Raw genomic sequence first — 15,290 nt, 5'->3', positions numbered from 1 at the left:
GTAAAGAACTAACTGGCAACATATTTTGGTTTTCTAAAATGTTTAGGCCACGCTTAAAAAAAAAAAATAAATAAAGCCAAACAGACGTTCCTTTTAGTATCTGCAATTTGAGATTCCACATTGCTTCAAATGAAGGAGATGCGTTTTGTAATTCGGCATGTGCAGTTTTGAGAGACTGCCAAGTCAGCAAGTTAGTTGTTGATTTGTTTGGTAGCGAATGCGCTTCCATTTACATTTAGCGTACAGATGATTTCACATAACAAATAAGGAAGTTATTTATCACTTTATTTAATTTCACAGCTGACTACAGTCTGAGTGTATAGAAAACAATTTTGCTTTTGACCACAGTGTTTATCAGTAAAAGGTATCTAAATTAAAATTTACTTTTTTTACTCACCAATAGTTTCTCAGTGGAAAATAAAACATAAATGATATAAATATTCTGCTTGAGAATTGGCCACAGCATATGTAAAAGTACACGTAAAGTGCCTGTATAATTTAGAGACTGTAAGCTAAATGAAAAGCTGGTGTCCTAAAATGTTTTGACATTCATCTTTGTCTTTTGTTGCTTTGAAATGGTTGTATGAGATATGGAAATACATTTCGTTAAACCAAAATGCTGAAATATCTGATTAATTTTTCTTCTTTTTAGCTTTTTGATGGCATTGAATGTGAATTCCCTCTGTTTTTTATTTTTATGATAATTGATGGTAAGTATGGCTTTATTTTCCTATTATATAGGCATTACAGAGATAAGCCCTTGGACGGAAGATATAAAATCATATTTTTGCCCTGCATGAACAAGTTGTAACAAGTGACACTAAATATCTCACTGAGAATTTTAACCCTTATGGGTTAAACACGAACAACAAAAAGAATACTCAAAAAAAAGTCTCAAACCAAAGCATAACAAACCTAAAAACCAAACCACCCATATTTCAGCATTCGTACTGTGAACTCTGTTTTTAGAATGCAACTTGATATAAATTTTATTTTCTTTGAAATGCCTGTGCTTCCTGGCCAGGGTTTTACATGTAACCAGCTAGTCAGACTGAAAAAATAATGCAACCACTACCAACAGACCTTGTTTTGAGGTTAGGAGACATAGCAGAAGCATCCACAGGACGATTTCAGGATGGAAGCTAGAACTTGCATAGAAGGACCGTCTAAATAAGAAACTGAGTACAGATTACAGCCATCATAAAGATTTGTTTTCAGCTTTGTAAATGGATGAAAATCTGGCTAGACTTCCTAGCAACTGTTTATTCTCTTTAGTGTGTGAAATAGTTTCTCCATAAAGATGGTGAGAGGCTACCTGCTGGACTTGTGTGTGCTTACCCATAGCTTCAAATGTTTTGTTTGAGCACGTAGTAAGGTTCCACCATTGATTTTTCTGAAGGAATACACCACATTTTTCAAAAGGAGTGAAGCTCAAAACCCAGGAGAAAGGCATTGAGGCTTTATACTGCTCACTTGAAGTTTTAGGAAGAACAAAAAATATAATTATCTTTAACTGAAGTTAGTAGAGGCATTTTATTTTGTTTCATACAGAAAAATTACAAAACACATACCTGGCAAATACTGTTCTTTATTATTATTATTTTTTAATTTAGTTTTTATCCCTGTACCACGATTTCATCAGATACAACAAATCTGTTAGTGGAGTTTGTGCACGTACATCCAAATCCAGAAGCTTCATTAATGTAGAATTTGAAGTGTATACAGAGAGACTTAAACTGCCGAAATAATAGAACTCTTTATTATAAAGTGTTCCGGTATGTTTGTTTTCAGTGACTGAGTTAATCATTGGTGGGTTTCTTTTATCTTATTTTTGCCTTTCAGAATTTACACTTCTAAGAATACAAAATGACTGCTTTAGTACTAATTTCCCTTTGGCATTTTTCTTAAAAGGAGTTTGTTTAGGATTCTGTAGGTAGCAGATATGCATCCACAGCTGTGGGGAAGGATTGAACGAAATAAACCAGTATGATTGTGTTTTGGCTAATACATATTTGAATAGCAGTTTTGAAAGCTTTTCTACATTTCTGTTTGAATCTGGAGGATTGTGGTAGTTTTCTAGGATGAGGTAAGGAGGGAAATGATACAGCTGTATTCTTACATATTATTGAATGTGGTAAATGAAAAGGAAAACCATGGGAAGAAATGATACGCACAGGAGTGAAAGATTTGCAATTAAAACATTTCTTGTTTCCCTTTAGATGTTTCAAGGTGTTTCTGTTTGACAAATCATACTGATCTTTTTATAAAGTTTATCTTCTTTTTCTTTGAACAGAAATGGGTATGCTATTTTTGATATACCTTCTCATGTAAGGACTTGGGATGAACTGAATACTCATTGTAATAATATTGATCAGACTAATTGTGAGATAATTAAGTTCTACTAGAAAAATATTTAAGATGCTAGTACTCCCAGAGTTACCATTTTCTCCCCCAAAGCATCATGATCAAGAGTTGACCATTCTATTTAACTTCTCAAGGCATGTCAGCTGTTCTGAACATCTATCATATTAAGATATGATATCTACATAACTTATCAATGTAAAGATTCCATCTAAAAATCTTACGAAGGGAGTTTTTCAATGTACTTGTTCAAATTTCTTTTCTACTTATTTCTTGGTGGTTTTAGGCAACTCATTTTTAGAAAAGCATGAAACTCTGTTCTGATTATTTAGAACCAGCCTGGCACTCAAGCTCTGCTTCATCTTTCTGCAGTAATTGAGGAAGTTACTTAGAGCTAGGTGGGCAGGTTGTTGGTGATCTAGTCCCTTCTATGTTCTCTGTAAGTTCACAGCTCTGCTGTGTGGTGTAACTTGACATTGATTTCAGTTTGAGTTAATAAAACAATGGCTGATTCATGGTCTCTGCAATAATTAGCTGGAACAGTAAACATGCAGTTAGTTAATTCTTCTACTTTTTCATGAACTATTTAGTGTGTTGGCACTGCACGGCTGAAAAATAAACTATATGTTTTTCTTCTGCGAACATTAAGTTCACAGAAGTTATTTCTTCCATTAAATGAATTACTGCTTTGCTTGTTTTTAATTTGTTTGTTTTTGTTTTATAGGAGTCTTTAGAGGGAATCTTGCACAAGTTAAGGAATATCAGGATCTTCTGGATCCTGTGCTTCAGCATACACCTGAAGGTATTATTTGATAATTGTTCTTTTAAATCACTGTTTTGTTTCATTTTTAATTTTATCATAAAAATAATGATATTACTATTAATGAGTATCGCAGTCAGAGTGAAAGGGAAATAATACTGTGTTTCCTGATGGTAAAATACTAAAAAAATTAAAATAATCTATTCCATTTAGACATATTGCATCATAAAAGCATGAAAATAAAAATAATTTGATACCGTAAAAATGATACAGAAATAGACATAAGATTTACAGTGTACCAAGTCATTCCTTCACCATTTCCCTATGTTTGATTTTTTTCTTATAAAGTTCACCTTAACTTTGCATGAAAATTCTAAGTACTCGCAGTCACATTTTCAGTGTTCCACCTGGGTACAGTTGGTAATTACTTGAATAATCTGTTCACTTTCCAAAACTTAACAAATAATTAAGTTGAAACTTATTTTTGCAGTGAACGCATGAATTTGCTTTCATATTACTTAGTCATTTGTAATTGTTTCTAAATTCCTTATTCTGTCCAGCTAAAAAGTTTGAAATAAAAGTAAATCATCATACAAGTACATCAATACCTGTGACATAGCTACAAGATATGCTAGCTTCACATGAAGAAGTTACTTCATTTTATTTCATTTTATTTCATTTCATTTCAAAATTAAGCTGCTGTTTTAAACTTTGTATTGCACACTTGCAAAAAATTATAATCTTTCTTTAATATTAGACTATTTTTAGCTGAGGTTTTAATTTCAAAAGGTTGTCTTGTACCAAGATGGCTGTTAAACACAAGGAGAAAAGCCCAGGTGTTTCACTCTAATGTGGCTTTCATTTCTTTTGGTTATAGCTTCTTATCCGTACTGGATTTTGGTTTTTGTGAAAAATACTTTTGTGCAGTACAGATGGAATGTGTGTTCTGGGAAGCAATTCTGTGGCAATGTTTGGTGAAAAATAAAGTAGTTTACTATGGCTCTGAGTTATCTTCACTGCTTTTGAGAAAGAATGATGAGTGGTAACAGTCTTTCTGCTCAATCAAGTAGCTATCAGGTTAACACTTCAGCTTTATTAGGGGAATACAATCAAATAATAACAGAAATGGAATTTAATTTATTTACTTAATGTGTTTATTTTAAAACTCCATAGGGTGTCCTGTTGTACCCAAGTATTACTATGTGCCAGCTGATTTTGTTGAACTGGAAAAGAAGAACCCTGGCAGTCAGAAACGATTTCCTAGTAACAGTGGACGCGATGGAAGGTTTTTCTTGTGGGGACAAGCAGTTTATGTCATTGCAAAACTCCTAGGTAAGAGGCTGAAGGTTTTTGATTCATCATAAGTGAAGGGTACTTATTTGTTAATGTTTTTCTTCTATCTGATTGAACATGCTGGCTTGAGTTTTGAATAGACTCTGGGTAGCATGGGTAGCATGTGTGTCATCTGCTTTGGCATATGTGTGGTAGGCAAAAATTGCTTCTTACTCTTAGTGTTGAATTTTTATGCTGCATGTAGCATGCTGTGAAGTTCACTGGATTATTCTATAGAATATCAAAAATCTTTTAAACGAGATAGGCTTCTCAATTGTTGTACGAAACAATGATATTTATATGTGACCTGAAGCATTTAGTTCAAATTATTTATCACTTTAAACAAAGTATGTTTATTTTGAATTTTGAACGGTTACAAGTCTCAGCTAAAAGTGATAGTGTTTTCTTCAGTATGTTTTTTTTATCCTTCTTTTAAAGTAGACTAGAAGATCATTTGATGCTGCATTTTGAAGACTACTGAAGGTTACTATGGTGAATTTTCGTACAAATGAACTCCTGGTCTCACTTGAGAGGACTCAAGGAGTAATGCAAAAACACTTTTTAATCCAGAAAACAATGTGTGTTTTAGGAGAAAGATATCTTACTTTATTTGAACATGCCTAGCATTTTGCTGTCAATCAGTAGAATGAGTTCTGTAAACTTTTTTTTTCTGTGAACAATGTGTAGGTGAACAGGTTTGTAGCAAAGATGGAGGAGATTGAAGGGGAGTTGAAAAATTCGAGACTGGGGACAGAAAACTGGTTGTATCCTTAGAACTTCCCGAGCTCCACCTGCTTCATTTCTCTATTTCATGCATAATAAATTAATTGTAGCCAACACTATAAACTAAATGCAAGCAGTGTCATCTTTAACAAAAGTTTTCATCTTACGTCTCTGTATTAGCCAAATAACCCTTAAATGTGTGTAGTAATTCTGCTAATATTCATCTCATAGCAATATATGTATGTTTCTATAGCTGAAGAATGTTGGTGAAATACCTTGGATTTATTGTTTGCAAAATGCTCTTTGACTGCTGTTTGACTGTCATAACCTTCTTTTGCTTTGTATCAATTTTTTCCCTCTGCTGAGCATTCTTACATTGCTTTTTTGTAATTGTCGTAGAAACTGTTTCCTTTATTGTTTTTAAATTTGATCTCCACCATATTCAATAATTTTTGTTCTTCTCCACCCTTCTCTTCAAGTGTTTTTTTCCTCAAATTCATTGCAAATATGTATTGGAATTGTTTTTCACAAAGCTAGATCTATTCACCTATGATTGCTATCAGATATCAATAACTCCATTTATTCATACTAATTTACAATTGGTGCATTTAATTTCACTCCTATGTGAAAGCCTTGTCCTTGATGAAAGTCTTTGTGTGTGTTACTTTGCTTGTTGGTTGATGCTTATGAATTGGAAACCTGACTCCAAACACTTATATTTCAGGAAAGGTACTAGTTCCCCATTTCACCATCCATTTCAGAAATTGTTGTGTTGCCTCAGGGGTAGCAATTAATTTGTATTCGCTCGCCCTCCTTGCTTCTCTTCTGTAGGTGAGCATGCTGTATAGCTTTCACAATAGGGCCTTCATTTTAGAGGTAGGGAAAGTAATGCCTGGACATGAGGTATTCAGCTTTTTTAAGCAACTGAAAATTCACTCACTTTAGTGGCTATGTATTATCGTTCCTTTGATTTTTATTAAAATTTTTACTTCTTTTTTTTAATGGATTCAGTGCTTCCTAGAAGTAAGGCATGAGGTTTTTTGGCCTTTTTTTTTTTTTTAGAGTACAGAGCAAACTGCTTTCCAGTAAACTTGTATTTCTGACAGTCATGAGTATACAGTGAGAGTCTTCTTTAAAATAAGAGCATCAATATTGAAAATTAAGTCAAATTTCATAATATTCTATTGTTATCATGGTCTTCAATAAGAAATGATCTTGACCATATATTTAAATTGCCGAGCAGTGTAAATCAATGGGAGAAACAGAGGAGACAGAAGAAAAAACCTGGGAGCAGCCCTTGCCTTTCAGGACTGTGAGGCAGAGGCCGTCACCTTGCCATCATTTGGTTAATCGATTTTATTGCATCATCAGTGCTGCAAACAATTTAATTATCTTCATACCTTTAACCAGTGTGAGAAGTCTGATTCCATGTGTAGTTTTGGATGACTGTTTTCCTTGAAGTGTGCTTTGGTAACTCACATGTTAGTATGTTTATAAACTCTACATATTTTCTCAGAATTTTTCTATTATCCAGTTTTTGCTTTTTTAAAATGCAGCCACCTGGACATAGGCTGTGACTCTGCAGGAGTACAGTTCAGAGCAGCCAGGTCGTTTCCTGGCAGGAGCCAAGCTGCACTCTCTCAGCAGAAGGCCGAGGCTCACAGCATCTAGCTCGCGGCTCAGAGCTGCTGGCACAGCTCCTGGCAGTGGCAGCTCCTTCCTGGCATGTTCACTGAGCTGCCCTGCCAGAGCGCCTGCCCCTGCGTTTTCTGTGCACTGCAGTATCTCTTCAGCCAGGGCATATTTTGAGTTTATAAATTGCTGTCTTAATTAACTATGCAGCATAGTATTTAGAAATGTTCCCCTTAATGATATGCTTACTTTTATTGGAGTGCTTAATCTCCTTGCAAGAGAAACTTCTAAATGGAAGTTTAGGATTGGTGTTGTTTTTATTGTTTCTTGGCTTGTTTTTCTACTTGGGATATTACACTGAGAGATATCTGATTTCTGGGGTCCCTTTCAGGGCTCTAGTCTTCTGATTACCTTTAGATAGACCAGCCATCTGTCTTACTAACAAAACTAAACACATTTTTGTTGGAAACCGTAGAATGTACAGTTCTAGAATAATTCCATTGTTGTGGCTTGAGAGCTTTTTTGTGGCTTGAGTCTGTTGTGGAGTCTGATGTCTGCATATAACCTTCTAAATCATCTTTGTGAAAAAGTAAAGCATTGTTTTCAAATACCACAGTATTATAATTAGGTGTAGCAAGAATGATACTTGAGTCATTACTTTTAAAATTGATATAGTTCTGCAAATTGTCCTTTTCATGTGTATACCATTGATCTAAAACAAAGATTATAGCAGCAGAAATGACTACATAAAATGTTTGTGTGCCTCATTGACAGAAGCTGCAGAAAATACTCAGGTTATTCTGCATTTTCATTATCATTAACTTTCAGCTGACAAATTAGTGAGTCCTAAGGATATGGACCCTATTGGACGGTATGTGCCTCCAGAAGAGCAGCGGAACGTTAGTATGAGATTTTCCAATCAGGTAAGCATAAGCTTAGCATTACAGTATTTTTACTGAAAAATAATGGTCAGTAAGTGATATAACTGAAATGATGCATTAAATATACATTTAAGCAGCTATTAACAGGTATGTTTCTTTTGAGTTGTAAGATATGCCAGGAAGGCGAGATGGAACCTGCTTTTTCTATTCCTTCCAGTTAATTTGGATTTCTCAATGTCACCCCTTCAAACTTCCCTGTTCAGCATTTAGTCCGTCTTTAGTCAGAAAAGAAATATTAAGTGCCACGTTCTAGTATTCTGTGTTTCATATAGCCTTTTGAATACTGGCAGCATTGATATGCTGGCACCATTTTAACTACTGCTAAAACGTTGCAGTTTTTACAGTTGCTGCTCAGGTATATTAGACAGGAATGTGTGGTCATTAATGTGATGGTGCTGTAGCTATTAGCTCTAAACATGAAAGAAACTAAGTAATAATGCTGAGAGTACACAGTGATCATTCTAAAATTGAAATTCACTTTGAATTTATTCTGAAATGTATTTTATTTCCATTTGTTTAGTACAAATATGCAATAAAAAAAAACCAGCAAGGGAAACCAGTTTTTTTGACCAGCTGTTAATATGTTGGAAACATTTTATCTTTACATGAATTACAGTGTTTTCATTTTTAGGACTTTTATGCTTAGTGTATTGTTTTGTATACTTCAATCACATTTAGCTTTACTGAATGCATAATGGAAAAGTTCATCATCAGTGTGCTGAAGAAATGCTTCTGCTCGCTTCAGTTGGGTCATAATTTGGGCCAAACACAAGCTCCTTCTTCATTTGCTTTTCTGAATGTGCTTCAGAAGACACCAAGCTAACAATGCTGTATTTAATATTCCCATGCTATCTTTATGGAATCAATAATACACAGTGAAGAATTCTGGAAGCTGCTTAGATAGCACAACCTATCTGTGAAGTGTAATAAACACAAACTACTGATACGGGGATCTGAAAGCAAAATTCTGTTAGATCCTTGAGAAGAAGAGTTTACTGTGCTGAAGAGGCTATAACATAAGATATGCTGCATACAGACTTTTAGCTCTGAAGGCCCTTTGTACAGAGTAACAGGCATACAGAAATGTGGTTTGTTTGAAGGACCACAGTGGCTGTTTGGAAAGGAGAATGAATACCTTGACCATCAGTGTAGTTAGAGCTGTGAACACGTCGCTCAGCTTTCAATATCTGACACAAAGAGGACAGTCTCATTTGTTGTCACTAATGCTAAAACCTCATCTACAGTTAAAAGGAAATGTTTTCTCTCCTACTTTAATGCCCCCCCAAGAATTAGTTATCTGATTTTGGAGAGAGGTCTTGGTATGTTCCATCTTAGGGAAATAAGTGTGGTGCAGCAACAAGATTCTTTCTGCTAGTTCTAGACTTTGTTCCAAAACACTCTAAGTCTGATGGCAATCAGGTTTTCGTTTGCACACGTAATTTGCTTTGTAATGCTTAATTTCACATTAAATATCTCTCAGTATTTAAAAAAAAAAAAAAGGTGGAATCATCCATGCTTCATTTACTTTCTTGAAGGAAGATAATGAAGGGTATTCTCTTTCATTGGGGATTTCTCTTGAAATCTGCATTCAGTTATTAGAAAAACGTTTTTAGTATCTCCATATCCAGAAAGGTTTATAACAGTTTCAGAGACTGGTCTGCATAGTAGCAATAACAGATGAGAAATGTCACGAGTTGGGGGGTGAGGACTTTCTGGTTTTGTTTGGTGTTACTGGAGCATATGAAAGCTGACTTATTGCTGTCTTTTCTGCATTCAACAAAAGATCATAATGCTACTAAACTGTCAAAGTAAAACTGATTTATCTTCTAGGCTAACTTGAAATACATGTGTAGATTTGCAATTAATTAATGAAATAATAGAGCTCTGTGCAGTGACTGTAATCTTGTAATGTTTTGCATGGTAGTCTTAATGATTTGTGAAGACTTCACTGATGTTACTGGAAACGATAGACTGCTTATTTGTTCTGTTTTCAGAGGACTAGGTAACATGTAAAAAGGAAATAAAATGGCAAAGTATAGGTAGGCTGGGACATCTTAAGATTTTCCAGCTACATAAATTATGTTTAGGATTATGGCATGTCTACTTCTGATGACTTAACGAATGTATTGTGTTGGTTGATCTATTTTGTAATGTTGTTTATAAGCACGTTCTAGCCTTTCATTTGTATTGATACAGTTGCCTACCGTAGTTAACAGTTCTAAAATTGGTTAAATGGTTTTTTTTGGAATTTAAGACACACGTATGGCCGTATTATACTTCACTAAGAAAGGTCTGGGGTGTTAGTAGCATTGATCACAAACTGTTAAGCAGCATTTAGAGGCTCTCTGAAGCAGATGTGTTTTATTTCAGTTGTAGTTGATTAGCAGCAAGGTGGAATATTTGGATTAAGTACAAATTCTTATGTTGCATTTTATTTCCGTATTCCTCATCTTGCTCCATATGCTTAGAAAGCCCAATATGGACCATTTTAACCAGCGTTCTTGAATTTGAATACTATGCCACTTTCACACGTGTTCAAAACAAATGGATTTTTTTCAGACTTCTGAGATTTCCTGGGAATATATGCAAAAGGCATATAGTGATAGCATCTGTCCAGTGAGAGTGCAGCAAAAGACTGATGCTGAGCTGCTTTCTCTTCTAGTGCCAGGAACGGAGTCAGGGATTTCTCCCTTCAGCCTGCTGCTGACAGTTTTTAACCTTGTTACAAACTATGACTTTTTTGGAGAGGAAGAAAACTAATCTGTCATTTATTTTTGTCTTCTGAAAACACCAGGCTCTATTTATCACTTGCACAGCGTGCTGAGTGTAGCAGAAACAGATCCTGCTCTGCGCTACCCAGCGAGAAAATGCGAAGCAGAAGGGTGAACCCAGGGCGGGGGGGGACTGTGGCAGTGTCTTGGGGAGAGAGTGATGGATGTTGTGTGAACTGCGGCTTAGCTGGGGTTAGGAGACAAACATGAAACAGAACACGTGAAAATGGAACTTTCAACAGGAGTAAGATCTATGTAGTGCACTACTTAGGAGTCTGCTTTTCTGTGTATTTTCTTAATATTTAGTGAATACTGTGTATTGTTATCGTTGATGAAAAGGGTGACGCTTTCAGGGTTAGTTTCTGTTTATCTGTGCTTTTCAAGACCACAAACTACTTGTGATCCTTCAAGCCTGTACATGTGAAATGACAATGAAAGTAACTTTTCATGTAACATTACAGTGCTTCTGTAGTTTTACAGCAATTTCAATTAGATTTTTCAAAGTCTACCAATTCCACACAGCTGTATTTTCCCTAATAAGGAAATTGGAAGCAGCATGTCTATTAGAAAAGAACTGCAATAGGTGTTGATAAATGATATTGGGTTCATCAGTCCATGAAACCCAACACACAGTAAATAAATTTGAATGAGATATTAAGGAATCAGGCATCATAAATCTGAACTTATCTCTGAGGCTTTCTATCTGGGTTTTTACTTCAAGATACGTTCCTATAAACCTCAGGTTTCATGATGAAATTAGAACAAGGTGGAAACAATAAAAGCACGTGTATAAGTCTAATTCTGAGAAGAAATTCAGTTTTGTCTAAGTGTTTACTCTGTTACAAACCACCTTTGCTTAGTCAGTAAAAAATTTGCTTTTATTCAAGAATAGCACCTTATAACCAGATTTTGTGATGTGCCAGTTGTGCAGCAGATGCATTTGCTTAGTTATGGCCCATGGCAGAGCCACCACTTACTGGCTGCTATAAATGAGGCATGTCATGGAATACATCTGTGTGTGAGAGGCATTAGCACTGGTATCAAAGGAGGGGGTGCCTCAAAAAAGATTCAGAACGTACAGATTTGCTTTCAGCTGATTACATAGTCCAACTCAGTTTGTCTTTGAGATGCAGTAATAACTAAGCTGAACCTTAACATGAAGACTGCTCCCAAGTTAGACCTCAGGCTGTCTTGTAGGAAGATGTGTCATTTTGTTATTGAGTCATTGCTGTTTGTTTGGAAAAAAATGTGTGGTGCTGATTATGGTGGAGAACTGGTTTGTGCTTTCTTGCTGTGTGTATAAAAGGTGGATAGCATGATTTTGAGGAGGAGCAAGTCACTTGAACTACTCATTTCTGAATCTGGTCTCTTGTGCACATCTTTCATCACAAACATTATGGCAGAAACACCAGCGTTTTTAGCAGAAAGATAGAACTGATGCACTTCTGGGAAAATGTTACAAAATGTATTCTGCAAATCCCTAAGATCTAACGTGATGTCAAGGCTCACAGGTCCCTGAACAGGCAAGCATTCACTCTGAACTTTTTGTTCCAAATCAGTCTATTCATCAATATACACCGAAAGTGCTGTATTTTTATACAATCAATTAGTAGAAGATATATTTATTTTTTTCATTCACAGTCTTGTAGTTTCTAGACAAAAGCAGGCAAAAAACCCAAACACTTCAGGTATGAAAGTGTGTGCTCATTTTGGTTATTTGATTTTCACAGTCATCCAACTCCACAGAAGAGATGAACAGGGAATATCTTAGATATGTCAGTTTTTTAGCTAGTGATGTGCGTTGCCACTGAAAAGTCAGTTGCCATTTCAAGGTCCAGAGCACTGAGTTGATGGTTTGCATGACTTACTGATGTAAAATAACATTACTCGTTTCAAAAATGAAGTATCTCAGTTATTAACAATGCAAGGAAATACTATTATCTCATGTTAAATGTAATATATCTTTTATATATTACATGGTATATATAAATATATATAATTAGATGAATATAACTCTTAGTAGCTTTCTGATCAAAGGATTTCAGAGTAAAGGGCTGAAATCAATTCATTATTGTAAAGTGGATATTATCAGTTGCCCAAACAGCTGAGCTTCTTCACTCTTTACAGAAATGTCTATCTATATATTATGTCATGTCACGTGTAAAGAAAATATTATTGTATAACGTCTAAATTTTTTTGTATAAAGCGAAGTATTTCTCCTATCTCACCATTTTTAATTTGATTTTTAATTTTTTAATTAAACAGTAGAAATGAATAATGAATACCTGAAGCTTGTTTATAATGAATTCTTCAAAACGCATGTTGAGATTTAGAAGTTTTTTCATTCATTTTATTTACACAATAGGGAAAAACAACACAGACGGTGATGTCTGTCATGCTCATGAATTGTTTAAATAGATCACAATAACACTAATAAATACTGTTTCATTATATCCTAGGGACCTCTGGAAAATGATTTGGTAGTTCACGTTGCCCTGATAGCAGAAAGTCAACGGTAGGTACTTACTTTTATTGAGAATGTGTATAGTAAAGAAGTTCTGAGTGACATACATTTTAAATTTGCTAAAGATATTTAAGGAAGTGTGTTGAACTTGGTACTGCTACTCATATCTCTACTGCCAAGGTAACTGCTAAGGCAAAGACTAATTCTTGATTAAATCTGTTGTTTTCTTTGTAGCCTACAAGTTTTTCTGAACACATATGGAATCCAAACTCAGACCCCTCAGCAGGTGGAACCAATTCAGATCTGGGCTCATAAGGAACTTGTCAAGGTAAGGAATCTGCATCAAATATTATCTATCCATCTATCTATCTATGTGTATTTTCTAACAATATGAATTTATATCACACTGTTAGAATTTTATCTCCTTAGGTTTGTTATCTCCCTTTTTCTGTTATTCTAGTTCATTTACAATATACACCAACACCGGTCAATTAGAGCTTGCAGTGGAACACCGAAGCCGAGATATTCATCTAAGCCATTTAGAAAAAAAAAATAAAATATTAATAGCGCAGAGGACTAAGTGAAAACCTGATGGACAAACACATGAGCAATAGTCAAATAAATGGATTTAAGGCAGCAGGCATAAACTACCATATAATTTGATAGTGCAGCTTCTGAAAATGGCATTATACAATTTTCTGTAACTGTTCCTCCTACAAGTCCATTCCACTGAATATACCCATTTGACTCAGCACGAAGATCTATGGCCAAAAATTAATGAGGTGAAGGAGATTTTTCAGAATCTCTTTTATCACCTGTGAAAGCTTCAGCTTTTTCTTTTTCTATACAGGCAAGTAGTGCTATAGTTGAGTACCATATCCTTGCACTTGCAGGGGCTTGGCCTATTTAGTCCTTATTCATGCTGAGCCAGATCAGATGCATCTATTCCGGCAGATGCCATTGCCATGTGAAGCCAGTAGTCGAAAATGAGTGGCATCTATAGGCCACGTGGGTTTATTTCAGCCTTCTCTTAGCACTATTGTGGCCTCTCTTTGTTCAGTCCTTTGTAGTATTTTAGATACAGTACAGTACAGTTCTGCCTATGCTGAGTAAGTGCCTCAGGCTATCCACTGCTGTTTCTCCTAGAAGTATGTTCAAAGTAAAAAGACAAATGCTGCTGTGAATAAGTTTGTTCTTTGATTAGCAGTGGTAGATAAACATGTCAAAAGTCCTGTGGAAATCCATATGATTACTGGATGTCTATTTAAAACTTGATCTCTGTTACAACTGGTCCTTTGAAAAAAAAAAAAAAAAAATCTTGGAATGAGTCCCATCTGTACATAAATAGCCCTTAACAAGCTACAGGAAGCTGTCAGACAGGTAAGATGATCAAGAATCACAGATGTGCACTTGATGTATTTATATTTTACCACATGGAGTTTGGTTGTGGATCAAGTACATGAAGTTCTCGCTGAACTTTGCATTATAAAAATTGCCTTGAACGAGCCTGATAAATTCTGAATATCTGGGGAAAGAGTAATCCATGTGTGTGGTTTACCAGTCCTGAAGATGTTATTGATCTGTTTGACAACTGTAGCTACGCAAATTTCTCCCTCTGAATTCAGGATTGTATGACTGATGCAATTATCGGTATCAGAAGCTTGTAGGACTCAGAGAAGAACAAAACCAAAAACAGAGAAAATATCCTTCCAGAGGCACAAAGTCTGAAATATGTTGCTGACTGATGTACCAAAACTTTATCAGCTTATTCAGAAAAATGATTATCCCAAACAGTGACTGCCAGTAACATCTGAAAAGTATTCATCGAGAAAACAAATATCCTTGTTTATATTCAGCCGTGTTCATTTCTCAACCTATTTTTGCTCACTCCTTTTCTTGATAATGTATTTCAGAATGGATTATCTTTGACTGTATTTAACCTGGAATTTTGGTTTAACAGACAGATATGCCATAAATTTACTTACATTCAAGCACATACACAGACACACACACACATATATATACATATATGTATGTATGTTAGCTCTGTGTCATCCATCGTTTCTTTGGTCTCCCTTACAAAAAGATGAGACCTTAATTATGTTTTAGTATTCAATTAGTATTTCAATTAGTATTCAATTTAGTATATCAGTTATGTTTGTAGTTATGACAACTGCTGTGTTTTCAATTTCAAAAGCTGATGAGAATTCTGTCAATCTGCTGTTTTTTTCATACTCATGGTGGGAGGGGTAAATCTGCCTTGTCAAAATTTACTTTGAGAAAGAATGTCATGAAAATAATATTTT

General features: G+C 35.1%; 1 protein-coding gene across 6 annotated transcripts in view; it reads left to right on the top strand.

The window, feature by feature from the left end:
- PHKB (phosphorylase kinase regulatory subunit beta) overlaps positions 1-15,290 on the top strand; it is a 69,265-nt gene that overhangs the window by 33,379 nt on the left and 20,596 nt on the right. For all 6 annotated transcript variants that reach the window (XM_021408301.1, XM_021408299.1, XM_021408295.1 and 3 more), the window contains 6 exons: positions 653-710; positions 3,086-3,163; positions 4,295-4,453; positions 7,637-7,731; positions 12,980-13,035; positions 13,219-13,312. In XM_021408301.1, coding sequence (XP_021263976.1) covers positions 653-710; positions 3,086-3,163; positions 4,295-4,453; positions 7,637-7,731; positions 12,980-13,035; positions 13,219-13,312 — 540 coding nt within the window. The remainder of the gene's footprint in view (positions 1-652; positions 711-3,085; positions 3,164-4,294; positions 4,454-7,636; positions 7,732-12,979; positions 13,036-13,218; positions 13,313-15,290) is intronic.

This window comes from Numida meleagris, chromosome 10 (genome assembly GCF_002078875.1).
Source record: "Numida meleagris isolate 19003 breed g44 Domestic line chromosome 10, NumMel1.0, whole genome shotgun sequence".
NCBI classification, from domain to species: Eukaryota; Metazoa; Chordata; class Aves; order Galliformes; family Numididae; genus Numida; species Numida meleagris.
The sequence above is the reverse complement of the archived record's forward strand: the minus strand, read 5'-3'. Positions and strand labels throughout refer to the sequence as shown.